The sequence below is a fragment of the Chrysemys picta genome, chromosome 19, assembly GCF_011386835.1.
Source record: "Chrysemys picta bellii isolate R12L10 chromosome 19, ASM1138683v2, whole genome shotgun sequence".
In the NCBI taxonomy this organism is placed as follows: domain Eukaryota; kingdom Metazoa; phylum Chordata; order Testudines; family Emydidae; genus Chrysemys; species Chrysemys picta.
This window is the reverse complement of record NC_088809.1, coordinates 3,364,986-3,392,612: the sequence shown is the minus strand read 5'-3', so window position 1 is coordinate 3,392,612 and position 27,627 is coordinate 3,364,986. Positions and strand designations below refer to the sequence as shown.

At 45.9% G+C, this 27,627-nt stretch overlaps 1 protein-coding gene across 7 annotated transcripts in view; it reads right to left on the bottom strand.

The window, feature by feature from the left end:
* PIGL (phosphatidylinositol glycan anchor biosynthesis class L) overlaps positions 1–27,627 on the bottom strand; it is a 75,778-nt gene that overhangs the window by 5,290 nt on the left and 42,861 nt on the right. For 3 of the 7 annotated variants that reach the window (XM_065572909.1, XM_005298190.5, XM_065572910.1), the window contains 3 exons: positions 19,437–19,527; positions 10,982–11,049; positions 2,800–2,831 (listed from right to left, as the gene is read on the bottom strand). In XM_065572909.1, the coding sequence (XP_065428981.1) occupies positions 2,800–2,831; positions 10,982–11,049; positions 19,437–19,527 (191 nt within the window). Of the gene's footprint in view, positions 1–2,799; positions 2,832–6,982; positions 7,078–10,981; positions 11,050–19,436; positions 19,528–27,627 lie in introns of all 7 variants that reach the window. The other 4 variants (XR_006176304.2, XM_065572907.1, XR_006176305.2 and 1 more) reach the window with 2 other exon arrangements.

Below are 27,627 nucleotides of genomic sequence, written 5' to 3'. Positions count from 1 at the left end.
TAAGAAATACTAATTCATCTGCAAGCACATTGCCCTTTGCTTCCCAATTCCTAGCAGCTGGGAGGGCTCACTACCTGCTACTGGAAAGCAAAATCATTGCAAGTGAATTTAGTACAGGTGAAAGGTGCCAGTTTGCTACCCTACAGGCTGAAGTCCTCTATGCACAGAGCGGGAACAGCTTAGGCTGCTGCAATTTAAGCTTTAAGTAAAGGAGCTGTTTGCGTTAGCAATCCGACCAGGGTCATGAGGCATCACCAGCAGAGATCACTTTGAATTTGAAGAAGAGATGAAACGAAGCTGGTAGGGAATGTACAGTCCAGCTACAGATGGGAAGGGCTCAGAGACTCAAAGCCCTTCCTGCCAGCCAGGGTAGGAGAAAGGGAATGTCCAAGTAGAGCTATTGATGGGCCTGCTTATTTGACACCCTCAGGCGAAGACCTGTGGAGGAGACGGTTGTGACTGTGACCCCAGGGTAGATTTAAGATTATTAGTCAGCTGCTTTACCAATTGGCTGGGTTAACGTGACCTCTCTAGCTAGCGGATCAGCTGCTGGAGGTCTGAAGCCCAGTCACCTTGGCTTTCTGTTTCAACAAATGTATGCAACAAGTGTGCCTGGAATGAAGTAGGCTCTTAGCAGAGCTATCTCTGACAGGGGGCTTGCATTGCTTCTGCTAGATGTTAGTACGCTGGCTCTTCTGGCTGGGAGCTGGTTATAGCCAGGCGGTGGCTGTACCATGGATACGTGCATACCAGCTGTCCCCAGCTCCTGAATCAGGCCTACTTGCTCAGAGCTGGCCGGGAGGACACAGCTTCAGTTTAAAAGCTACCTGCTATGGCCACACTCGATATGGGAATTAGGAAGCAAAGTGGGATGCTCGGGGTACTCATTTGCATACCACTACCCAAAATGCCTTTCTAGCTCAGAGGATACAGTGAAAGACTATTTGCAGAATGATTGTCTGTGGGCTCTTTGATCCCATGAGCTTACACAGGTTCAACGGCACACAGGTCCCAGTTCCTGGCAAGGGAGCAGGCCATTTCCTTGGGCTAAGTGTGCTTTTCAGCCGTGCTCCAGACAGCCTAGGCAGGCCCCGACGTCACTCTCATTTCATTAAGTCCTTCTGATGCATGGCCCTACATGCCTGCCAGATCAAATTATAAATACCGGGAATTTCAATGAGACTGGAACTATATTTGGAAAGGCTTAATGTAAGCAGCAACATGGGAGCTCCCTACTCCTTTGGCATTTGTAGGTCATGTAAGATGTGATGTAATCAGAGCAGCTAGCCTCATGCATATCTTCAGAAGCTGCCAGAGAAACTGAGGCGCCATCTATGCTGGTTTTACACTGGTTATCTGAACCAGTTTTAGACACAGTCTGTCTGGCCTGAGAGGGCAGGGCCAAACCATGCTTAAACCAAGCCTAGTCAAACTCATTAGCCTGCTGAAGTGGGTTCATCATAGATGGGGTCTGACATATTTGCCTCCTTGCAGCATGGCAGTAGGCACTTGCTTTTCATTGTTCCCAGCACTTTGCAGCTACCCCCGCTGCTCATGCTGTGCCCAAGCTCTGGACAATACTCAGCACACATACTGCTCTTTGCCCATTTAAAATGCGGCATGGATATAGCCCTCCAAGTCTCCCATGGGGAGAGGGCAGTGTGAACATTCCCATTCGCAGATGGGACACGCAAGGCACAGCCAGAGGACGTGACCTGACTGTGGCCACAGAGTTGCAGAGTCAGGATAAAAGAGTAGGAGATTCTGGCTTCTGGGCCCACGCTCGCTCCACTACATGGGTGACCTCAACCTTTAACCACTAGGGAAGCAAAAGCAACTCTCTGTGACGCACCCACAACCCTTCTCATCCACAAAGGGTTTGAGATTAAGGTAACGGCAGCAAAGTGTGGATGGTTTTTGGATGCTGGGTGGGGATGACCGGACTGGCTGGAGATCTGCATGCCCTGGGGCAGAGCTGACTCCTCCAGGAGTTCCTTCCCAGAGCAGATCACTGGGAGGAGCGGGGGAGAGATACGGGCTGAGGACCTGCTCTGGGATTGGGTGCATGGAGTAAAAGCAGGAGAGTGGTTAGGATGCATGTTGCTCTTCCTCTCCTCTGCTTTGGCTACTGCTGTCCCACAGTGCGGACAGGGGCCTTTGCTGAGACCCCTGCTAGCCAAACAGTATGACGGACCATTCCTCCAGTTAGCATCCATAGCACTGTTTTAATATATGCTTCTCAGACTGCCCACATTGGTGAGTGAACCTGACCTAGGATAATATAGCTAGGACTGCGTTTAAACTTGGCTATAAAACCATTCTCAGCAACGATATCATTGAGTTAGAGTTCTCCATCTGTTTGCACTGCTAAAGCCCTTTTCACCTTCATGTCTAGGCCTAATATTGTATCTAAAACCAGACAAATCAAAAGAACTGGAGAGTGAGGCAGGGGCCTGGAAACAGCAGCCATGTGCACAGAGCAAGAGGCCAAGAAGCAGAGCTGGTGTCACACAATCCAGACAGGACAAACACACAGGGTGAGAAGAGGGTGCCTTTGAGCCTAACCCAACTCCCAGCCTGAGTCACACTAATGCCCAGGCCCAGAAGAAGGGACTGCACAGGAGCGGGAGCTCAGGAAAAAGCATGGAAGAGAAATCTGCAGCTGAACTCCCTGGTTGCATTTGCATTGCAAAGAAGAGGTGGATTATTCCAATGGGGACTTGGACAGAACATGCAAGTCAATAGACCGATCATGTCTGCAGTGTCACTGATGCTTTTGTTTAAACGTGTGTGACGTACCTTCAGGTAACTTCCCCTCTGACTGCAGGTACCTGTGAATTGAAACAGAAACCATGGTGAACATATAGTGAGGCCACTCAAAGCCTTCTTTAAATATGTATAAGCACTAAGGGCTAAATCACACACAGCTGAAAACTCACAATGGCAGCCCCTAAAATAAGCTTTCTGGAGCAGACACTGGATGTCCCAGCTCCCACTGACCCTGCAAGATAGCAGGTTTGGTTCCCCACAAATGATTTTGCTTCTAATCCATCACCACTTTCCTTGTCCTCACTGCTGGACGGCTGGTGGGGCAGGGCATAAGCACTCCCCACCTATAATATAGGAAACTGCAACAAGCTCCCAAATACCACTTGTTCTTTAGGGTCCTGTCTCTAACGGCCTGGGACACTGCTCAGCAGTAGTACCCCTCTAGCACGCCGTGCTGTACAGAAGACTTGCTAGGGAAGTGCTAGCCAGGTTTCCCCAGCCCATGTTGACAGGACTCTGCATATTTAACCTAATGATGTCACTCTGTCCACAAGCGCAAGTGTTAGAACCCACTTTTGTTTCCATTGTTCGAAGCAACTTGTGAATAGACACTGGTTCTGGCCTTGCCCAGAGTAGCTACTCTCTTTTTCACTCAGTGACAGAGTCTGCGGGTTTAGTGACTTCGTTCTGGGGAGAGGTGCCCTATAGAGAGCCCTGCAGACAGTTATCCTCTAGTTATCCAAAGAGCAGAGACAGCATGGGCAACCGCAGGACAAGCTTCCCCCATGCTGTCCCCATAGTGGGCCTCAATCCCAACCCAGAAGGACTTCTCAAAAGAAAAAAAGTCTTTAGAAAACAGAGCAGAGGGGGCCCAGTTCAGTGGAGATCTAAACAGTGGTGTTATTTACATCAATAAGTCCGAGTGGGTGTCACATGCTGAAGGAGTGGGAGGGTGGTTAGCCTCATTCCCCTTTAACGTTCCTGTTTTTTCTGCTACAACTCTGCCCTTCCCCCTGTGTGTAACTCACAACAGCTTACACTCATAACACCATTTACATCTCCACTGATTTTGGCCCAGCCTGCTGGTTGCTGGACCTGTAGATTTCCAGTAGATGGCAGCAGGAGTTACATAGCTAGGCTTGTTCTTGTTGAAGGAAAAACAAAATAGAAAATGGACCATTTGGGTGAAAAAAAGGTTATTTAACCCTGTGTAATATTTAAAGAGATTGTTATCGTCTCTTACTGGTGCATTTCATGTGTAAATCAACCTGGGCAAAACGTACATTGTATGTAAACTACATTGGGCCTCTAGTCATTTTCAAACTATGATTATCTCTAGTTACTGGTTAGTTTCGAGGAAAGGGATTAGCCATACAGGCACAGACAAAATAGGAAGCGCTGAGTGATGAATACACAAAGCAATTCAAAGCAAAAGTCAAGCCAGAAATGCAGGACATGGCAGTATTCAAAAGCAGTGATCAGGAGACCATTGCCCTAAACAGATTCTTCCAGGAATGTTCTTTCCTTTTCCACAGCTAAGATCCATCGCACAACAGCCTTTGCTACTTCCAGTCTAGCAAACCCCCTCCTCTCCACCGTTAAAGTCCCACTATTCAGACTCTTCTCATGGACTTTCTGCTCTGCCACTGGGGTGACAGTCAGGATATTTACTGTCTGTAAATAAAAGGGATGGTTAAGGTGACAAACAGAACAGCTGCCCCAGGAGTGGACTAGTAATAATCATCATCACTGGCCACAAACTATAGCAGCAAGGAGCCTGCCTGGAGAAGCCCCAGTTAAGAGCAGCAGGCACAATCATCAGGGAAGGAAGGTTCAAGACAGTAGCAGAATAGGGGATTTGTGCACACAACGGTTCAGGAGGAAAAAGCACCACTGGAAATTCAAGTTCTGTTTTGATTAACATGGAAGGTCCTCAGTGCTGGTACTGCAACCCCTCTCTGCTCTCATCTGGAAGAGTTGCTCTACTGATGACCTCCATCCTGAGCCAACACTATAGCACTGGCTGGGCAAGGTACAGTGCAATGTTACTGTAAGGTACACATGGTTGTAATGCTGCAGAGAAATCAACAGGCTCATCCATTCATGCCTCTTAGGACTATAGATGGGAATGAACTGTGCTTGCAGAGAAAGCGAGAGAGAGAGTGAGGCAAAGCTCTATCTCCCACTCAAGCCCCTATATACTAACAAACATTCCTCCCGCAAATCAATCTTCTAGCTCCCTCCCACGCCCCTCCTGCAGCTCTCTCCAGGGAACACTTCCAAGTAGGGGAGAGGTTGCAGCTCTTCGCTGTTGCCATTTGGGGAATGTTGTTTTACAGACTGGACGTGCTGTGGTTTGGGTGAAATGTAAGAGTCTGGCATGAGGTCATGACAAGGAAAGATACAAATGGGCTCCTTCGGGAGCTTTTTCCATGGGTTGTTTCCTGAGAGACTTTTATTATTATTATTATTATTATTTGGAAGTGAAGCTGCAGTGAAAGCAACCACAGACGGAAGCAGCTGAAACTCATCCTCTGAACACCAAAACGCCCCAACCCGATTTATAGCCATTTACAAGCGACAGGGGGTCCCTGGCTGTGCTTCTTTGTTATGCTCCCGGCAAGTTCCAACACAGGCACCTTCCATATCTCCTTCTCGGGGAGAGAGGAGGAAAAGCCAGATCCTTGCAGCAAAGGATTCAAAGTGTCTCTGAAGTCCTGCAGGGAACCCAAGAAATCTCTCTGCATTAAAAGATTCCTGCAGCCTCAACTCCCCTTAAAGTCAATGGGAATTGAGGGCCCTTAGCACATCACAGGTGCTCAGCTCGCAAGATTAGGACCTCATTGTTTAAGCAAAGTTTCCATTGGGCCAAATCCTGAGGTCCTTATTTTTATTCCGTCAATACTCCTGCCAGTGAAGTGTATGAGCCAGCTCCTGCGCAGCCCTGAGCACAAGCAACTTCCACTACAGTCAATAAGGAGTGAGTAAAAAGCGAGTGAGGATCTCAGGGTTTGGCTCACAGGGAACTTGGAGAGCAGGAAACGCCACTGAAAGGGAAGCACAGTCAAAGTCCCAATGGGTAGAATGCTGTGTTGGTGACACACTGCTCAGAGAGAAATTGTTCCATGAAATCCATGACTTCACTCTAAGAAGGTCCCACTGTGGGGAACATAAAACTCTACACTCTATTCACTGGGCTATCTGCTAAGGCCTACTGAGGAAATACAGCTTGCAGGAGCATAGCAGGGAATGCAAGGCACAGCTGGGGCTCCATTTAGGTTCCTGTCCCCTAATCTCCCAATTAATCTGATGAAATAGATGTGGAGCAGGAAGAGCAGCCAATCTCCTAGGAGTCCCAGGGATGTTACATACAGCGAGAGATTTGCCAGATGTTGAATGTTTACAATCTGAAATACCACCCCCACCCTAACTGGACTGGCCAGCTGCATTTCCCCTGCACCCTGAACCGCACTGTGTAGGCAAAACACAGTTTAAAGCATCCAGACAATCTACACTCATTCATATTTCAGCAACAAAGGACGGGGCCTCGCCAATTCAAAGTAATCTGGAGAAGGGGTGACCCAGGGATCTTCCAGTTCACAAATGACGGAGCTGCTTCATTGCTCACACTGCCTTCGCCTCCGCACTGTGTGGGAGTGGAGTGTGGAAAGGTTACAGCTTCAATCAGCTACATGAACAAACTGCTAAAATCTTAATGATCTGGGGGAGGCCATTCCCAGCGGGATCTATTATTTTTGTTTAAGCATGGTCACTGTTACCAAGGAAACAGCTTTGCTGAGTACTAACAAATTTGGTGGCTTCTGCTCAGTTTATTTTTGTGGCTCTCAGCTCATGGGGGAGGCATCAGAACAACCTCGGCACAATAAAGAATGAGGAAGGGGCTGGAAGCAGAAGGAAAGAGGCGAGATTCAGAAAGGGAATTTATAAGCTGGCAATCAGGATGATGTATTATAGCTGTGGGCTGACTCTCCAAGGAAAGTGGTGGAAGCCCAATCATTTGAGACCCCAAACACCAGGCTGGACAGAGCACTAGAAAAACATATAGTGGGAGACCATTTTACCCGGGCTCCATGGAGATGGGCTGCATGGACCTTAGATGGCACTTCTGTCTCTAACCTCCTTGATTCTCCCCATCCTTTGGAATTAGTAAAGTTAGGCTACAAAAAACACTGGAACATATACAATACAGAACAACCTTGACTCTGCAAGGAGGGACTGCAACATGAGGTCCCGGCACCAGAAGGAAAACATTCAGGCCTCAGCCATTCCTCCTTCGGACTCTCGGAGCTAGAACACAGACAGATACTAAATCACTCAAAATGAATCATCTCAGGAAATCCTTCTCCAGGATGGAGTGAAGAGGCATCCAGGAAAGGGGAGGAGGGTGACATGGGAAAAAACAGGGCTACATTATGTTTTCACTTACATGGGGTAAATCAGGAGTAATGCCATTGAAATTAATGGGGCACAGTTGTGTAAAACTGGTGTAAGATCAGAATCAGGCCCAAGCTCTCCATCAGTGTGGGAAGACGTCCAAGACAAAGGGAGCAGTGGGTGCCACATACCATCATCCACCTAATCATCTGAAGAGGAACCTGCTATTTGCACATTGTGTCTCTAAGCATGAGCTGGAATTCCTATGTCATAAGGAAATTCTGCAGTCTTCAGCCTCAAAGGGAGTTTTGTCAGAGTGAAGTCTGCAGGATTTGGCTGGATACTGGCCATTTTCTTTACCTATTTGCAATTGGCATTTAATTAAACCCCATACCTGAATATGTCCCAGTACAATGTACACGGGACAGGAAATGTCCTTTTCTTTTGTACATGTCCCAAATACAAATCAACTCTCTGATGGCAGCCATACACAGCACATGAAAGATCCACGCCAGGGCACTTAACCACAACAAAGCATCAATGACACTCAAACAGCATCATTATCAGCTCATAAATGATAAAACACTAAGCTCCCAAATACCATCTCCACATGGCTTCATTTAGAACCCACCGCTGAGTTTACAGCCATTTGGATGCAAACTGGAGGAGTCAGATCGTTTTTCCAAATGGAATTGATAAGAATTGCTCAACTAATGATACCTTGATGTAGCTTTCTACGTGGCATCATTGATATAAGTTTTATGGATGCAGTTGCTATAACAACATAATGCACAGTGGTTAAATATAGCAGCTCCTATTTTCCACTCAGTTTGCTCTGGCCTAAGCAGCGAAGGGATTGTTCTTTCATATTCTAAATGGGAAGAGATGGATTTCACTGGAGGAAGTGGGTGTGCAAACCCCAGTACAGAACGTTCCATTTTATCTTAAGCCAACAAAACACACATTCGCTAGGCAGAAGGGTCTGTTTAAAATGGAAATGCCCTGTGACTCATGCAAACCAAAATCACCTCGATGCCATCCACGACATCACTGTAAAACCCCATCTTTATAAAACAGAAGTGCTTCTAATCCTCGACTTCTAAAACACAGGTTCTCAAACTTGTCCATCACATGCACCGCATCAGTAATCATGTTTATCCTCGTAGTGCGTAGGGACCAACCAAGAACCCATTGTGCTAGGCACCGTACAACAGAGTAGTAGACAGTCCATGCCATGAACTGCTTACAAGTTAAATAACTTCATGTTAAAAGAGGCTTGTCTGTAGGGTGACCAGACAGCAAGTGTGAAAAATCGGGACGGGGGTGGGGGGTATAGGAGTCTATGTAAGAAAAAGCCCCAAATATCGGGACTGTCCCTATAAAATCGGGACAACTGGTCACCCTACTTGTCTCACGGTCACCTCCCCTCTTGTTCATGATGGGTTGGAGCCACCTCCCATTTCCAATCCCAAAGCATCCTTGTGACAACTGCAGCAGTAGCTTATGAGGAGGAGGTGGTGTATGAGGACAGCATAGATGTATTGTTAGCTGGCTTCAGTGTAATAAAATAGTCACATTGTCTCCTTTTGTTCATTTTGTCTCTCCTTTCCACTGCTCTATCTCTCTCAGGAATAACCATTGTTACGTGACTAGCCAGCTCTTCATGGACCACCAGCAAGTGCTCTGTGGCCACCAGTTAGCCACAGAATACAGTCTGAGAAATCGTGCTATAAAACGAAGCCAATCAGTGCCATTTGATGGGTGTAAAATGAGTCTGGTGAGTCTCAGATCAGCCACAGATGTCACCCCTGCCCCTACAACAGGCTGTGTTCTTGGCAGTCTCCCCACACTGAATGAAGCTTCAACCTCACATCCTTTAGAGGCTGGGGCAGGGGGCAGGATGGGATAACTTGCACTGCTGCTGTCCATACCGTGCCTGTTCTGTGGAAGGATTTCAGCCTCCAGCACTGTCAAACTAACACTTCTCAGTAGCAGACTCTTGCATACTTACATATTTAAAAGGTAAAAACTGGGATAAGGCAGGTGGCTTAATTACTGGGCCATTAGGGCATGTAGCTTTGCAAACAACGGAGGAACCATGGTATGTTTTTGGAGCCACCTCTTCTGACAGAGACTTGGTGAAACATCCAGCCCTTCTTGGCCAGAGAGCGGGTTCCTGGGACATGGGAGCTTTGAGCATGCTGGGGAGAAGAGAGGACTCTCCCAGGATTTCCTTCCAAAGAATCCCAAAGCACTGGCACTGGAAGATGATGGGGTGGGGCCCATTACAGGGACCGTGTCCATCACTTCATTCTTATGTGAAAAGAATTTTGTAAAAAAAAGTTTCTTTTCTGTTGGTTTGGGGCTGCATTCAAAATCCCCACAAGAAGATTTCAAGCAAAATGCTAATGTATGCTTTTCATTTCCTGCAGAAAAACAAACCCTCCCCACAAGCCCTGAAATTGTATAGCTATCCACAAATCTGGGGCTTGGACACATATGAAATAGCAGCAACTGGACCAGCCACAAAAGCAGTATGTTGGGAGACTGGTATATGAGAGAATCCTGGGGTTGGTCAGGCAGCCCACTCCACCCCTGCCTTTGGAGGGCATGAGGCAGAAGTGACAGGGTCAAACGGGGTGCAAAATCATTTAATTAATTGGAATAGCACCCCAATTTACCTTTTCCATCTACAAGAGTGTTGGGGGGACCCTGCAAGACACAGTTTGAAAGACTAACTGTGTTAGTCCAATGAAAGTACCATACCTGGTACTAGCTGACATGGAGACAGGGAGGGAAGAGGGTTAATTTGATCTCTTTGCTGCTTTTTTCCCCATACAATCATACGGAATGGGGGGCAGCGGCAGGCAGGAACATCAGTGCGTGTGAAAGGTCACCGCACATGCTCTGCAGCTCTGTCTGAAAGCGGTATGTGTGAGAACTCATCAGGGCACAGAAACCATGAGTGATGTGGTCATGCTCTAGTTCCTCCGTGAGACAGGCTGCCCCCCCACAAAAATTAAAGAAGCAGCAGCCACTAAAAATAAAACTTAACCCCTCAGTAGCTGTGGAGCTGCTGGATTAAATGAATGAGAGCAGAGAGTGACTCTGTCTTTGGGGAGAAGACACATATTAAAGAGAACAAAAACAATGAGGAGTCCGGTGGCACCTTAAAGTCTAACAGATTTATTTGGGCATAAGCTTTCAAGGGTAAAAAAACCACTTCTTTTTACCCACGAAAGCTTATGCCCAAATAAATCTGTCAGTCTTTAAGGTGCCACCGGACTCCTCAATGTTTTTGTGGATACAGACTAACATGGCTACCCCTCTGATGTTAAAGAGATGCAGGCCTGCTAGACGGCAGGGGATGGAGTTCAGGGGCCACAGTCTCTTCCATTCAAACATTTTTCTAAATCCATCAGTGCACAAGGGATGTGAGTTGTGCATCACATTTTGGTGAAAGTACATTCGTAACACAAAGCTAGGAGTCAGAAAGTGTAGATACAAAGGGGCCCAGAAAGGATCAGCAGAGTGGGGGCTTGCAAGCCCACAATGAGGGGCATGAGTGGAGAAATACAGGGCGAGCACAGGAGTAGAACAGATGGGGTGCACAGGTCACAAGTGCATTGGCAGAGTTTTGGGCAGTTCCCACGACTGGAATAGCAGAGGGTGCTGCAGGTCGGGATTGAAGTGAATCGGTGGAGTCCATGCAGTCGTTGGCTCTAGTATGAATCTTTTACTTGCACAGGCATCACATGCACTCGGTTTCAAATAGCATTTTGGCAAGGCACGCAATGGACTGTACGGGACATCGTACCTTAGAGCAGTGTAAAGGGCGATGTGGTTAGCGTGGCCACTCACTCCTCCCACATCAAAGGTTATCACCTGCAAAAAAACCCACAGAACACAGTTATTTAGCAGAGAAGCAAAGTGTGCAGTAAAAGGTTGCAACTAAATTCTAGGGGGTTGGGCATTTGTGTAACTCAGCATTGTCCCGGCCAGAAGTCTTCAGTGAGTCCTGGGTTTGTAAAGCAACGAGCACAATGGAATCCTGGTCCATGACTAGGGCTCTGAGGTGCTACAGTAAAACAAATAATACATACAATAAAATCATCATCATAATTCAGACACCCTGGTGCTGAGAGAAGGAGAAAAGCCTAGACAGAAAGATGAGAAGTGTCACTTCCTGAGTATCAAGATACACATGTTACTAATAATAATCAGATCTCACAGTTACTCTGAAGAAGTTCTCTCTTATAAACTCCTGGTTACTGGATCCAGGAGAATCTACTATACAAGCCACTTTCTCCTGGAATTGACAGATTACTGGGGTGCATGTGAACTACAGGGCAAGACTGTGCTTTGCTAGGCCCTAGATCATGACACTATCACGCAGGCAGGAACAGCAGGCTCCATAAATCACTTTTTTGCCTGTAATGGGAATGCACTTCAGGATCACACTGTGAAAAAACAGCCTGTTACTGGAATACGTTATTTTAACCAACCAGCTAACAGTGTCCTGGGTTTGGCTAAGGCCTTGGCTACACTTGGGAATTCACAGCGCTGCGAAGCGTGAGTGTAGTCGCGCTGCCAGCGCTGCGAGAGAGCTCTCACAGGGCTGCATGTACTCCACCTCTCCGAGGGGAGTAGCTTGCAGCGCTGCAGGCACTGATTACACTGGCGCTTTACAGCGCTGCACTCGCTGCGCTGGGGGTGGGGGGGGCGCGTTTTCCCACCCCTGAGCGCAGCAAGTTGCAGTGCTGTACAGCGCCAGTGTAGCCAAGGCCTAAGGCAGGCTCTTGGTCAGTCTGGAACAATAGACTATTATTTGTCTGGACCGGGAAAGGTTTTATTTCATTAATCAAAGGTAGTGTGAGCTGTGGGCTGCAAAGAAATCAACACCTCCCTAGTGTCTCCTTTCTTGCCCAGCCTGTTCTGTCCCTTCAGTCCTGTGAGGAAATGCCACTGCCTTGCTTACTCACAACTGTTCCTTTCTCCGAAGCAGTTTCACAGGCAACGCCCAAAGCACTGGGTAAAAGGTTGAGGGAAGATCAAACAGTCTCCCCACCTGCTTTGCAACCCGCTCCACCCACCCAACAGGAAGAGCAGCCAAGGCATCCCTTTCAAACACAGAAGGTGCTTTGTGAACAACAGTCTAAGACAGACTACACTTTCTCACTCAGAGATGTGAAAAAACACCCCCCTGAGCAGTGCAAGTTTCAGCACTGTAAAGTGGCGGTATAGACAGTGCACCAGCGCTGGGAGCTACTTCCCTCGTGAGCTACTCTCCCAGCGCTGGTGCCGCAACTACACAGCCACATTAAAGCTTTGCCGTGGCAGCATTTTAATGTTGGTAGTGAAGACGTACCCTAAGAAAGATCCAGAAAACACAGGCACTGGACAAGCCTTTTGTAAATGCTCTCCACCCTAGGAGAGGCCCCAGTTACACTTTTCATTTTGCTCAGCAGCTGTAATTTGGTGCAATGAGTTTGGCTACCCAGCAGAAGAATTAACTGGATCATTATTGGACTCTTAAAAATATGTTTGGTGGGAGCCCCACTGGTTTTTGCCAGACATTAAGAGTTGTTTCCTTGATATCTCTTTCACACCGAGTAAATTTGCATAACGCAGTGCTGCCCCTTTTTCTGTACTTTGGCATCTTTTTGAGAGGTTATTCCCACTAAAGGCATGGTTCTGTGAGGTACTGAGCTTGCCTGATCCTCACAGATTTCAGATCCTACAGTATGTCACATGATCAGGCCCTAAGGCAGGGAGCTGGTAGAGTTACTATAAAACATCAGACAGTGCAATGAATTTACATGGTGCTCTATACACCAGAGATAAGACACTGTCCTTGCCCCAAAGAACTAACAGGCTCAATTCACCTTTACACTGAGTCGTACATTTCTTATGTCACAATTAGTCCCAATGATTTTAATAGGAGTAGCAAGGTGCTACTCCACATAAGTAAAAGTGGGAGAATCTGGCCCTAAGACAGGACATATTTACAGACACAGAGCAGCTTGTACTTTAAAAAATCCTACCAAAACAAAACATACTTCACTGCACGCACGCATCGTCCTCTGTGGAGAGGATGAGTGAATAAGCCACCCATGACAACCGTTAGTCACCTCACTTAGGCTATTGAATGACAAAACTTAGGCTACTGAATGGCAATTGAATGACAAAACTTTTGTCTTTCAGAAGTGTTAATCCCCTCCCCTGAAAGACAAAAGTTTTGCCGTGACAAGTGCCGGCGTGAACAGTGCGTTGTCGGTCTTCTGCCGACAACACGAACGCCGTTCGTTGGGGGTAGAAGTTTTTTGTTGGCAGGAGAGCCGGCAAACAGCGGCAACACTGCACGACTTTTAGCGGCACGGCTGTGGTGACACAGCCAGGTCGTTAAAAGCTGTGCAGTGTAGACATAGCCAAAATGTGCTACTGGAAGGTGCTCAGATACTGGGGAGATGGGGGCGAGATAAGAATCTCTGTCTATCATACATAATTAAAATAACAAATAGCTTAAATTGGGATAGTATCTGAATGGGCTAGACAGACTGTACTGGATTGATTTTCTAATGATGTTGCTTAACTCATGCCCAAGATATTTGCATGTGAATCTACTGTGCCTACAAGCATGCAGATGTGTGTGCAATTATCTATTGTACTCATCCAGTGATTTGTCTTGTAGGAGAAACACATATGGGTGTACATTTTACCTGCATAATTTAGGTGATTACCTTTGAAATGTTGGCCCTGTATTCACAGGTATCACTTCATTCACTGCTGACACGTAGCTTATGATGGGCAGTGACATCTCATCTGTCCAGTATGTAGTGTTTTGGGTCTATCACACAGGCCACTGATTTCATATAGCCTGGTTGCTGTATTCGTTACTGCTAGTATTCTGAAAACATGCGGCAATCATATTTAAATGCATTCTCCTGGCCCCTGGGAATTTATTTTATAATCTGACTTTCCAGTTTGTCTCTCACATGCTGAAGATAACTTTCACAGAGGAACTTTTGCTCCTTCCACACAGTGCACCAGTTACGTGTTTGGTTTAAAAACATAACCCAAACCTGCTGATGATAAAGCAAGAAGCATCAGGATAGGACAACCTGCACATCTTGATTCTGCCTGGGCTGGAACACAGGCTTGACTATTTCTGTGATCAAGAGGCTGGGATAGGAAATATTCTTGACATGGAAGTAATTTGTTCGGTGGAATCTTTGGGGGTTTCCTTCTCCACATCTGCTCTGAAAAGGGAGTCGTTGCTGTTGGTGCTGATGTGTTTTTCTTTTTCTGGATGACCTTGGTATCTAGGAGATGGAACTTTCACTGGTGGAAGCCAGCAATGCAGCCAACATAAACAAGGAACCAGAAATCCCTTCCGGAGGGGGCGGGGAGCACAGAGGAAATCTGTTCATTTACCAGCAGAAGAGCTAAGAGCTCTAGAGTCTGAGCTTCCTCTGCAGAAGAAAAACATTAAAAGTTGTGGGTCTCCTGACTCTTGCTGGCACTGTCTAATATTTTAAAATGCAGCTCACCTCTGCTCAAGGAGACCGACGGGATAGATATTTTCCTTTCTGTGGAGCAGATTCTCTGTTCTTTCCCAGGAAGTGGGCCATCCACGAAAACACTGTAGAAGCAACCTGCTTTTATAGCCCCATTTCCTCCACATATAATTTTTACAGGCCTGGAAAGGTCATTAGAAATTACACCCTATGCTGTCACCTCTTTGGCCCTTTGTGGGGCAGGTTTTTGGAAGACCTCCAGCTGGATTTGGAGAGCACTTTGGCCCCCTCCCACATCCTGTTAAACAAGAGAAGCTATAATTTAATATAATGGGCTATTGGGCAAAAATCAAACCGCAGTCTGCATCGCAGTGCTGGCTGGACTGGAGCTGCAGATGTCTGAGTGAGTGCCAGCTTTTTAGGAAAGCCCACAGGACCTTTCATTCTCTCGCCTGCCTCAAACACACCTGATAAAACTACAGCACAAAGAAAGGTGAGAGAAAGCAGGGATGGCAGAGATTCTTGCAAGAGGTGCATTCTTGTACAGCAAACTGTGCATGCTGCATTATGTTCTCAGTGTCCTGCAAAGCCATATAAAGTCCTTTCTACACTAGAATATCAAATTTGAGTCTCTTGAATTTCAGGAGCTGGGGGATTCTGATTCAAAACCCTAGATCTGAACCCAACGTCCAGAGTTTGTATTCCAGGTTAAATTCCAAAACTAGAAGGGGCCTGGCTGGTTTGGATGTGGACTGAGATGATGGGAATCTTTCTAGAGCAGTTGAAGTTGAGAGATTTCCACCAGTCCCAAGTGGAGAGCAACTCATAAGATTCTAGTACCTTTGAACCCCAGCTCTAGCTCTGCCCCAACACAATCTGAATGCTAGCTCCTTGTCCCATTTCTGCTTTCACCAAGCCTCCGATAACATTATTCCCTGAGATCCTGACTAGCAGGCATTGCATCATCTAGAGGTTGTCTGAGGCCCAAGCAATACCATGTAACATGCGGTACATTCACTAGGTACTTTCTAATCCAGATCGAGACAGACTGGCTTTGGCTGATTCTCCTGCAGTACTGGCTTTTGCTTAGAAATCCAGCAGGCAGGAAATCATTTCCAAAGTTTATAAATTAGTTTTGGCTTTGAGTTCACCAACCTTTAATTTCTGTGTCTCCACTATTTAACGTTGAGCTAGGATGACACATGTCCCTGCAGCTCTCAAAGAGATTGAGTTACTCACTGACTTCCAGGGCAATTGGGGAAATGAGTAACTATGTAATAGCACAGAAATACACAGAACATGGTGTGACTCCCTCCTTTCAGACATGCTGGAACTCTAGCATGTCTCCCCATGGCCAAATGACACAGGAGTTCTGTGAATACGAGATATTGTTCTCTATGCAATGATTATGGAGAAGAGCTGGGGTAAGGTCTTATGCCTGTTTTAATGGGCAAAAAGGGTGTGTGTTTTTTAGTCACGTTAAGTCAACTGAGTTAGCTTAACATTGTGAAGCTATGTTAGCCTGTAACTCAACCAGGCTTTTCAGTCATGCTAAGGTAAGTCAGCCAAGACAATGTGACTGAAACACCCAACGCTTTTTGCCCATCAAGGCCAGGACCCTAGTCTCTGGACAGCAAGGCCCCCCAAAGTGTGGACAAGAGCTACCTGTAGCCCACACCACGGAGTTTTACAAAGTAGAAGACACCCAAGTTGTAGGTGCTCAACTAAACGAATCAACTGCTCATTTTCATTGTTGGCAAACTCTACTCCTACTCCTGATTTAGGGAAGTTACAAGAACCAGCGACTATCTGGGCCATGGGCATTTATTCTGGAGGCTTAAAATTATGTAAATCTATATGCAAATCTGATGCCACTGGCTCCTGGCGAGTTTCCAAGGTGGCCCTCTGTGGCAGTGACAAAGATTCATTTGTCTGGGAAACACATCTCCATTTACACAGACCAAGCTCAGAGCAGTTCAGTGAACTGTTTGAACATCTCCAGATAGAGGGATGCAGTGGGTCCCAAAAGCCATGGATCTAGACAGTCAGGGTCCATTGCTCTCATCATTAATAAGGCTACATGCCATGCTAGCAGCACAGCATGAAGGGCACTTGTGATGTTCATGTTTCATGCTTTGAAAACAATGCACGTGATTTTTCAACTCATGCTATATAATTGCAAGGCTTAAGCCTCCTATGCCCTCTGCACCACACAAAGCTTGCGTTTAATTTCCTCTGAGACAGAGCTCCAACCCTTCCTCGTTATTCAGGAGAAGTTTTAGTGGATTCAGGATTTCTACTGGGACTTCAAAGGGTTTGCCCTGCTGCCCAAGAGAGTCAAGAACATGCAATGCAAGTCCTCTTGTGTTAAGAACTTTCAGATCATATTAAAACTCCTGACTATTCACAGGGCCGAAATACACTGAATGACTATAGGAAAGCTGCACCTGACTTCCCTGTGCACACCAATGAATTTCATGGATAATTAGCCTCAGAATCAATACAGAATTGGAAGCATGAGCTGTCTCTTGTTAAAGAGCTTTCAGTTTCTGTGTTACAAGACTCAGAGTGACTCTGATTCACAGTCTCTGCTTTCCTTTGTTGTCTTGCGAATTGCCGTGGGATTTGTTTTTAATATTTTGTGAGTTTGGTGCTAAAGAAACATGAGGGACTGTAACAGTGCCGACCCACTGCCGCGGCGCTTCTTGCTGGTCGTGCTGGGAATTAGCTCTCTCGGACCATCAGGGTGCCTTTTACTAGCGGTGTCTTACTCGCGGTTGCTTCTACTTCCTCCACCGTCTCCACCATCTGGACTCATGTTGCTCCCGGACCGCTGTGTCCTCTTTGGGACCTGGCCTTCCAGCTGTGCCCCAGCCTGCTGTCTCCCGCCTTTCAGGGGACAGGTGGTCCTCAGCTTCTTCCACTTCCCTCAGCAGCCAACTGGGCTGCACTAGCAAGCCTTCTCCTTCTCTCCTCTCTCAATAAACCCTTTCCTGATTGGCTGGATGCTGCACAGCCTCTCCAAGGCTACCTTAACCCTGCTCCTGCCTGTGTGGGGCAGCCACCCCACCACAGGGACTATCATGCCAGACTACAGCCAGGCTTAGTAGAGAGGGGTTTTGTGCATGTTTCCTCACTACATAGTGCTTTAATCCTGTTCCGTAGAAACCCTACTGTTTCAGTCCTGGATTCCCACACAGACCATCCAATGCACTTGAGTCCGGACCAGCAATCCCCCTGGGATTCCAGTCCTGGGTCCCAACACACATAACTCTGCCAACATATCTCAAACCCTGACCCTCAGACAATCCTGGGTTTTTCATAGATGAAGACTACCAGCTGTGACTAGGGCAGAGGTGGACAAACTACAGCCCGCGGGCCAGACCGTCCTGCCCAGCCTTTGAGCTCCTGGATGGGGAGTCTAGTCCCCGGCTCCTCCTCCGCTGTCGCTCCTACCCCGGGGCCACGCCGCTGCGCAGGCAGTGCTCTGGGCGGCAGCATTGCGCACTCCAGCCAAGCAGCGTGGCAGCATGTCTGGCTCTGGCCGGGTGGCGCGGCTACCAGACATGCTGCTCTGAGCGGCATGGTAAGGGGGCCGGAATCCCGGGGGCAGTCAGGGGACAGGGAGCAGGGGGCGGTTGGATGGGGCAGAGGTTCTGTGGGGCAGTCAGGAGACGGAAGGGTTGGATAAGCGTGGTTGGGGTGTGGATAGGGGTCAGGGGATGGGGAACAGGGGGGATCGGATAGGCGTGGGGTCCCAGGAGGCCTGTCAAGGGGCGGGGGTGTGGATAGAAGTCGGAGCAGTCAGGGGACTGGGAGCAGGGGGGATTGGACAGGGAGTGGGGTCCTGGGAGGGGGCGGTTAGGGGACAAGGAGCAAGGGGGTTTGGATGGGTCAGGGGCTCTGAGGGGGGCAGTCAGGGGGCGGGAAGTGGAAGGGGGCGGATATGGGGCAGGGGCCAGGCTGTTTAGGGAGGCACAGCCTTCCCTACCCGGCCCTCCATACCATTTTGAAACCCCAATGTGGCCCTCAGGCCAAAAAGTTTGCCCACCCCTGGACTAGGGTAAGACCTCTCCATGCTCATTTCACTTGTGTAACAGTCAGGAACTGACCCCAGGTCTCCGGAGGTGAAAGATCCATCCGTTAATCTACAGTGTCATCCTTTCCCATTTTATTTAATAAGGCTGTTTTATTTGTTCTGCTCTTTTTGTAGGTGTTAAAGTATTTGGAAGAGGGTTAGTCTGATTTTGTTTTACCTATAAAAGAGTCTCGGGAGAGTTTCTGGAATCTGCAGAGGAGTAGACACAAAAGCTGAGCAAATGCTCACACATAAACTTGAAATCACAAGAAGCAAGCCTAATTTTGGGCTGCATTGCAGGCTCCCTACAATTAATGAACTTGGTGCTCATTTATGGTGAAACTTACCAGTTTCAGAGGAGCTTTGCCCTGAGTTTTTGAGTTTGTTTGACAATAAATTTCAGTGAAGGCTGGTGACATCTTAGAGAAAATTAGTAAAATTACCACATAAAGGTGCCTTGTAGGGCTGAATTACAACAATGGGTAAAGATCGTAATGTACCTGATTCAAAACAGGGTAAACACCATCTTCCTCCCCCACCCCACCTGCCCAAGGAGCCTCCAATAGTAAAATTCTAGCCAAAAATAAACCTTTTAAAAAGGGAGCAAAGAATCTGGACTAGTGATAGCATAGAATGTTTTGGGCAAAATCTCTTTGCTGTAGAAAGTTGCACATTACCAGGTTGATATGATTGGTTTCTATGTGCTTTAGCACAAAGGTAGAGAGGAGATGTGTGTCCCATTCAACAGCTGGATCGTCTGGAAGGTCCCTGGAAATGAAAAACACAATCAGTCACTTCACGGCTCCCCACTGTATCCATAATATGCTGAAGGACAGATCTCATCATCTCTGAGATTGGAAGCAAGATAATTTTATCTACCACAGAAAACCATCCAAACTAAGCACTGCAAGTTCTCCAAGGTCTAACAAGTAACGTGTATATTGGTAGGGCTGGAAGGGAAGCACAGCAGTTCAGTCAATGTTTTCCCCACTTTGTTAAGATTTTAACTTGTTATTGTTTTTAAATTAGATTTCCCACCACCACCACCTATTTTCTTTGATCAACATCTATTTGTTTAATGATTCCTGCTTTCTGCTCCATTCCATCAGAGTTCTTACCCTCTGCACAGAAAGGAAACATCCATCCTCTTTATTCAAATACTTCCTTAAAACACAATTTACCCAGAAAGCCTTTCCAATAAAATCTACTGATGAATTACATATTAAAAATAATGGATCAAATTCTGCTCTGACCCCATTATCTTAGTGTTCTTTGCATCTGCACTGTGTCTAACTATTCCATCTGTGTATTTTAGGTTGTGAGCAACTTGGGGCAGAGATCATGGGCCAAACACTGGTCTCAATAACACTGCAGTAAATCCAGAAGTCACTCCACTAAAGTCAACAGAATTATTCCATATTTACAGTGATGTAACTGAGCAGAATATGATCCCCAGTCATTATGCACTGCCAGGTGTCAAGCACACTGTTGGTGTTCACTACTTTAATAATACATATAATAATTTATCCTTAGCAATAATATACCCTAAGGCTGCTGAAGACCCACGAGAAACCGTTAAACCCTTCTTTTGCTCTTCCTGTCCGGTAATAGTTTGATTATTGCCTTGAGGCAGCTTAGCAGCCAAGTGAATGCATAACCTTTTCGCACTGACACAATGGTTTGGATTCAGAATGGTCCCAGCTGTTTGCTGCTGAGCGTAGAAGTCCCATTTCCCAGTACACTTGTCTCTTTGCTGGTTCCCAGGACGACGGGGATGATAACATCTGCATCAGAGCAACGGAAAAGTGTCCCCTCAGCACATCGCTCAGCGCATGTCCAAGGTCAAGCTCTTAGACTGTGTCTACACTAGGGGATTTTTGGCAAAATTTTCCCACCGCTGTTAACACTGGTAGTAGCAAGAAGGGGAGCCCTACAGACTGGCTGCCAGCATTTTCATCACTGTGCTGCCTATCCCTGTTCAGAGCTGATTTAAATAATATGGTGTTAAAAGTACCAGCAGCATTGCTAACCTTTTCTATACGAGCGTTCTCATTCTTGATACCCTTATTGGAGCTGCACTGGTGATAGCAACAGTGGAAAATTTTTGCCAATTTCCCCTAGTACATGAGGTACTCAAGTTTCATCACAGGGGTGAAGCCTAGACTTAATGGGTTGTGGGGGTTGCCAGAAGCCGAAGGCTTCCATCTAATCTGCATAAAGTCAGACGCTTTCGAGTCTCGTCTTTAATGTAGAAGTGGGCTCACTGATTTAAAATTTTTATTAAAGCTAAATGATATAATACACAGGTTCAGAAAAGAGTGTCTGTACATCTGGGTATAGTGCGTAGAGTATCCAAAAATACAAAGTTTGTTTTAAAAGTCATAAGATACATAGAGTACATAATCAGCAAGAACCCAAATTTAGGTAAATAAATTTAACAATACAGTTTCGATATTAGCATCCAAATATTCGGGTACATCACTCATGAAAAGTTATACAGAGTTGGTTGTGGAAAGGAAATATATCAATGAGTGAAGATAGTCCCTCAGTAATTGAGAATGTAGGGTAGGTTATCCATTAGAAAATACAATCCATCAGGGAAGTATTTCAGTTACTTTCCCGACTGTGCTTCTCATCGGCACTCCAGCTCATCCCTCCTGGTATTGCCGATGTCCGGTGATGTGTTCTAGGTAGATGTCCTACTACAGGCCCCACCAAGTCACAAGACATTGCTTGGATCAAAATAGAGCATGGCTTAAAAGGTTAACTAGTTTATCCCAAGCAGCATATGCACTGAACAAGATCTAAGACTAAGTCTTGTATTGTTTCAGTAGCTTGAATGGTGCATTTGAGGATGCGCCATGCTTAGTATACTAATATTCAAGTTGTGCATTAGGCTCAGTGGGATTTTTTTGCTGCCCACAGCAGTTTGTTCCTTCTTCATTCATCTGACTTTGTAATGGCAGTTCTCTAAAAACTGACCTAGGAAAGTGGAGACAGAGAAAAGTGTCCTGTGAAAACACCAGATGAGCTCCAACCCGTGAGAGGTCAGGAAGGAAACATGGCAACTGGAAATGACAATGTTTAAAAGGATGTTAGTATCCCAGCAGCAGTGCTTGGTTTTACTGAGCTTTCTCTGAAGAGGCTCTGGGCAATGGAGCAGGTTTTAACTAGTTTGGACAGAAAAAGGTCACCCTAGTTCAATGAAAATCAACAGCTGGAGGCAACGGTTCAGAATCTCTGACAACAAAACAATCTGAAGGCATGGGGAAATTAACCTTGTGCATGCTGAACTGATTAAAGTGAGCACATTTTACAAGCAGCTACGCTTCTCTCCATTTATCAAGGCCCCATGAAGCGGGTCATTCATGCCCTGCAACTAAGAGGAATTTTTTCCTGCATCGTATCACCTGCCAGCAGCAAAGAGAGCAAAGCTGATACACACACTCATGCACATGCAGTTTGTAACTAATTAATCCTCACAACACCACAAACTAGTATTAGTCTCATTTTGCAGACAGAGAAACTGACACAGACAATAAGGTGGTCCAAGTTTTCTATTGGCGAGAGAGACAAGCTTTGGAACCAGACAGAGCTCTTCTTCAGGTCTGGGAAAGGTACTCCCAGCCAAGAAATTGTTTAGCATAAGTAGTTAGCACATATTGTAAGGGACCATTCAAGGCAGAGTTGCCCATTAACACCTCTGCAGTCACAGGACAAAAAGAGGGGGTTGGTGGGTAACAGACTGTGTAATAAGCCAGTGGTTCTCAACCAGGGGTACATGTACTCCTGGGGGTACGCAGAGGTCTTCCAGGGAGTACATCAACTCAGCTACATATTTGCCTAGTTTTACGACAGGCTACATAGAAAGCACTAGCAAAGTCAGTACAAACTAAAATGTCCTACAATGATTTGTTTACACTGCTTTAAACACTGAAATGTAAGTACAATATTTATATTCCAATCAGTTTCTTTTATAATTATATGGTAAAAATTAGAAAGGAAACAAATTTTCAGTAACACTGTTCTGTGACACTTTTTGTATTGTTATGTCTGATTTTGTAAGTAAATAGTTTTTAAAGGAGGGAGTTGTTAAACTTGGGGTACGCAAGACAAATTAGACTCCTGAAAGGGGGACAGTAATCTGGAAAGGTTCAGAATCACTGTAATACATTACAAATCCAGTGTCTCTGTTCAATCCAGGATTTTTAATGTCTGGCAGAGTGATGAACTTAAGCTCCCAGGCTCATCTTTTGACAGCGTTGTGCAGGTTTCCTTTGAGGATGAGGACTGAGAGGTCAGATACAGAGTGATCACTGTGTGATCACTTCGGATATGCATCCGAAGAAGTGGGCTGTAGTTCACGAAAGCTTATGCTCTAATAAATTTGTTAGTCTCTAAGGTGCCACAAGTACTCCTGTTCTTCTTTTTGTGTGACACAGACATTAAGTAACACATCCAAACCCACAAAGAGAAGCCAGTAGCAGAGCTGGGACCAGAACCCAGGATCATCACCCGGGTATCTAGTCGCCCAGCGCCAGGAACTGTCTTTTGCTAAGTGTTTGAACAGCACCTAGCATATGTCAATTCTTGGCACTGCCACAATACAAATAAATACAAATAACCATGGACTCTGCTTAAACCACTCGACCAGATTACCATTCTATTTAATATACATGTAAACATATTCTTATTAGTATCTTAAAAAATCAACCCTAGCCAAATCTGAAGCACAGTGAGCTGGTTATATCTGACTGTTTAACTTCAGGGCTGATGATCAGAGCCATTTGGCGTTTAAATGGTTAACTCTAGTGTTCTGACTGTAGCCCATAATGTCTCTCAGCTCAAGGTCGCAAGGCTGAGATAAAGGGCTGTAATGGAGTGAAAATTAGCACAGTCCCTGGAGCTGACTGGAGCCTGTCCCAGGAGACACCCCCTTCCCCACACCTCCTCTGTCCTGTGCCCTAGAGAGCTCCTTGTTGGTGCTGCCAACCTCGGGGATGGATCAAGATATAAATCACTGTTGGAAAGGGTTCCTGGATCAAATCACTGTAGGGGTGGGGGTGTAGGAAGGGTTCAGTCAAGCAGCCTGATTTCAACCCAAGGCTTCTGGCCAAGAAGTGACATTTACAGGCATTCCAAATCACAGACACTGAATGCAAAGGACTGTTCATAGCTAGGGAGCCTCAGTGACTGAGGGCATGAACAGCTGGCCACGATGGGGCAAGGCTTTGGTCGTGCAATAGGAAGGTTTTGCCCCAGAATTAAGCTTGTTGCAGTTTTTATAACATTTTCAGTGAATCAGGGTTTTGCTGCTGCTCTCTCAAGTGTATTTAGTGCTGGGCTGAGAGCACTGGAGAGTGAGGGTAGGTCTACACTGAAAAAAAAACCATCCATGGCAGAGAGTCTCAGAGCCTGGGTCAACTGACTTGGGCTCATGCTAGGGGCTAAAACAGTGTAGATGTTACTGCTCGGGATGGACCCCGGGTTCTGACACCTGGCGAGGGGGGTTGGTCTCAGAGCCTGTGCTTCCGCCTGAGCGGGAATGTCTACACTTCTATATGTGTGAGCCCGAGTCAGCTGACTTGGGCTCTGAGACTCGCTGCCATAGGTGTTGTTTTGCAGCATAGATGTACCCAGAGGGTGGGATGTTCAAATGCACCCAATGTTGGCCTAACTATGCTTACTGACCTTAGCAGGAGCATACAGGCCAACTCTGAGGGCTTCTGAAAACCCTACCTATAAGTCCTCCATTTATCTATCGTGGGCTTTGCCACTGACTCGGGAAGAGGATAAGACCCTTTGTTGGTTTCTAATTTTCTCCCCCTTGTATTTGTCCTCTCCATGTTTCCCCATGGAATAATTGCATCCTTGAAGCTAGCTAATACCCCTGTTCTTCCCCCGCACTGCAATGGTGCAGAGCAATGGAGTGGTGGACCACAGAGTATTTAGTCTTGGCTGCAGCATCCGGGGGATTTGAGAGCCACCAGTTGGCCACAGCAAACCACATAAGGAAATTAAATCAAAAGGCAATGTCTTTGTTTTGGTTAGACTTTGCCCAGTGAGCTGGACCTGTACACCTGTACACAGCTGCATCTTCATAACAAAAGAAATTAAACAAATCTCTATGGAAAAAATGAGAATGGAAGCATTGTATGCTACACCCTGTTTGTGTGTCTCCCTTCTCTTGCTTGCTTTTATCTGCTGGATGTTGTCCCTTGTTTACTGTTGCCTCAGGGCTTGGACCATCTGACCTCTAGATCAGTGCGTCACTAACCTTGAGCATGAAGCCAGCAGTACTGGCTCTGCCAGAGGGATTAGTTTTTGTAAGATAACTTTTATATTTGAACAAACTTCACACTGAAGGCAGATTTGAGAAGAGCAGCCATGTTGGAGAGACTCCTTTGTGTCCCTGATGGAAACTTTAAAAGCTTCGCCTACTATACATGGCCCAGCTCTACCTTTCTTCTATGACATCCTGTTCGCTTCCTGACCAGTTTTCTTATGTTCAGCTTCTAACAGAGCTGCACCCAATGCACTGTGTGTGCATCTTTTTTCAGAGTCTTCTATGGAATTTGCTCTAATCACGAGCCAGTGTCCTATGATAACTTCAAAGGTTAAGTTGAACTAAACAGCCAGTTTGTGTGAAGTCCATGTGGCTTAATAAAGAGCAAGTGGCTCTTTGGGACACTTGTGTTTACGATACCCTTGGGTCTGTCACTCCCTAAGATTGCTGAGAATAGGCAACGCCCAGGCCTCTGGGACACTGTGTTCTAGTGCCTCCTACTGGATGACAGGTTGCCTGGAGAGCAGTATGGATGGGGGTCTGTTAGGAAGCCTTCTCAGCCTTGTGGGGCCTTTACAGGTAGTGACTGGAAAGTGGGGTGGGGTGGAAATGGGGTTCCTGGAATAACTACTCTCCCCCCCCCAACATATCAAACACCAGAGCAAAACCTTCCAGCAACTCCGGGTAATCTGATTTTTCATTCCACTGAACTCCAAAAGGATAAAAATGAAAGGATTTGCCCATTCAGTCTAACTTCCTTACTGGCTCTTTGTCATCCAGCATGACCCTAATCAATGCAAGGCTAGTGACCAGGAAACAACTTTTGCATGGATTTCTTTTCCCCTCAAAGAATGATGTTACATTAGATCAGCACAGAGGTTGGTAGATTAATGGTAGACTACATAGGAAACAGGTGAACTGCTGTTCAGTAGTTCCCAGCTGAGAACAATGACTGCAGTGTGTTTGTTTGACTAAAGGATGCCCTTTGTATAAAGTTAAGATAAAGGAATTTCTGAACATCTGGGTGATTGAATCTGGACCAGAAAGCAAAGGATCCCACGAAATAAAATGACGCTAGCACACAATTAGTGAAGAGGCTGTGTGATGACTAGAGGCAAACAGCGAGCGACCTTTAGTCAATTTATTGGAAAGTCTGAGTTAACAGGAATAATCATGTCAGCCTCTGAAGAGTGAAATGTGAAATTATTTTCTAGATTATACTGAGATGAATGGAGATAGGCTAGCCTTAGAGTCTCAGACAGAGCTTGCACGCACCTATGTTAATAGGTACTTATGAATATCACATCCCTACTGACAATTACAGACAGGAAGGAAATACCATAGCTAGGGTGCATGCACATCTCTGACTCAAGTAAAAAGAAGGAAGGCCACCCAGGAACTGCAAATCCAACATATCCAATGTCATATTACACTGAAGAACAGGTGCTGCATGGCTGTTGGAAAGGTTGACACCTATCGCTTAGCACCTGGCTGGGATGAATATGGAAAAACACAAATGTCTGAGACGGCCTTGGAAATTACTGACAGAATTAAAGCCAAAAACCGTGGCACACTGACCATAAGGAATAAAACAGGGGGTTGGCAATGACTATCCAATGACAAGCAACCTGAGAGGCCAATCCTGAAATCTTTATTCCAAGCAACTTCCAGTTGGATATTTCTAAGAATTGAGTAAGGGCTTCAGGATTTGGCCCAGCTGTGGAATAAGCTCCCAAGGGGAGGGGTGGAAACCCCAATGCTTGAACCATTTTGAAATAAAACAGGGCAGACCACTAAAAATACTGGAGAGGACAATCCCACAAAGGAAGGAAGCTAGACCAGATCGACCATAATAGTTCTCTTCCATCTCTAGCTTCTATGATCTATACCTAAAGGGTCTACGTTCAATGGTGAATTTTTCAAGCCTTGGTGCATACTACATAGGTCAATACCGACCTGATTAATGTGAATATGTTAGGTAATGTTCATGTGTGAAGGGAGAGGCTAAGTGTATCTAGACATTATTCACTGATACCAGTTCTTACAATTTCATCTAAAGTCCATATAAGCTCTGTGTTCTTGTTCACTGGTCTACGTAAAATCCCACTGCAGCTGTGTCAGTCAGTATTCCATGTATCTACCATACATTTACTAAAAGCCGATGGTGATCTAGATCTTTAAGTAATAAACTTTTGTCTTGGGCATGATCATAAGTTTCTGTTTGAGAAATAAGAGTGGGCTGTAGTTTAAATTTAACAAGGTTGCTAGAAAACACAGGATCATTTGTCACATAGGAAGTTCTCCAAGCGTCCCTGTACTTGTCTAATTTTTAAAAATGAATTATTGATGATTTCTCAGCAGAGTTTAATGTCTATTCATGGAGATGAGACAATTGCTTATCATAATTTGAAATCTGGTATTTATTTGACGTCTGTGCCTCAGAGCCCTGTTGATAAATTACAGCACAAAGCTCTGTAGGAACAAGTTCATATTCATTGCCTTTAAACAGAAAAAAAAAGGGTGTTGGCTGGCAAGAGCAGAAATGTACAGAGGTCAAGGTTGTAAAAGCTCTCTTGGAAAAG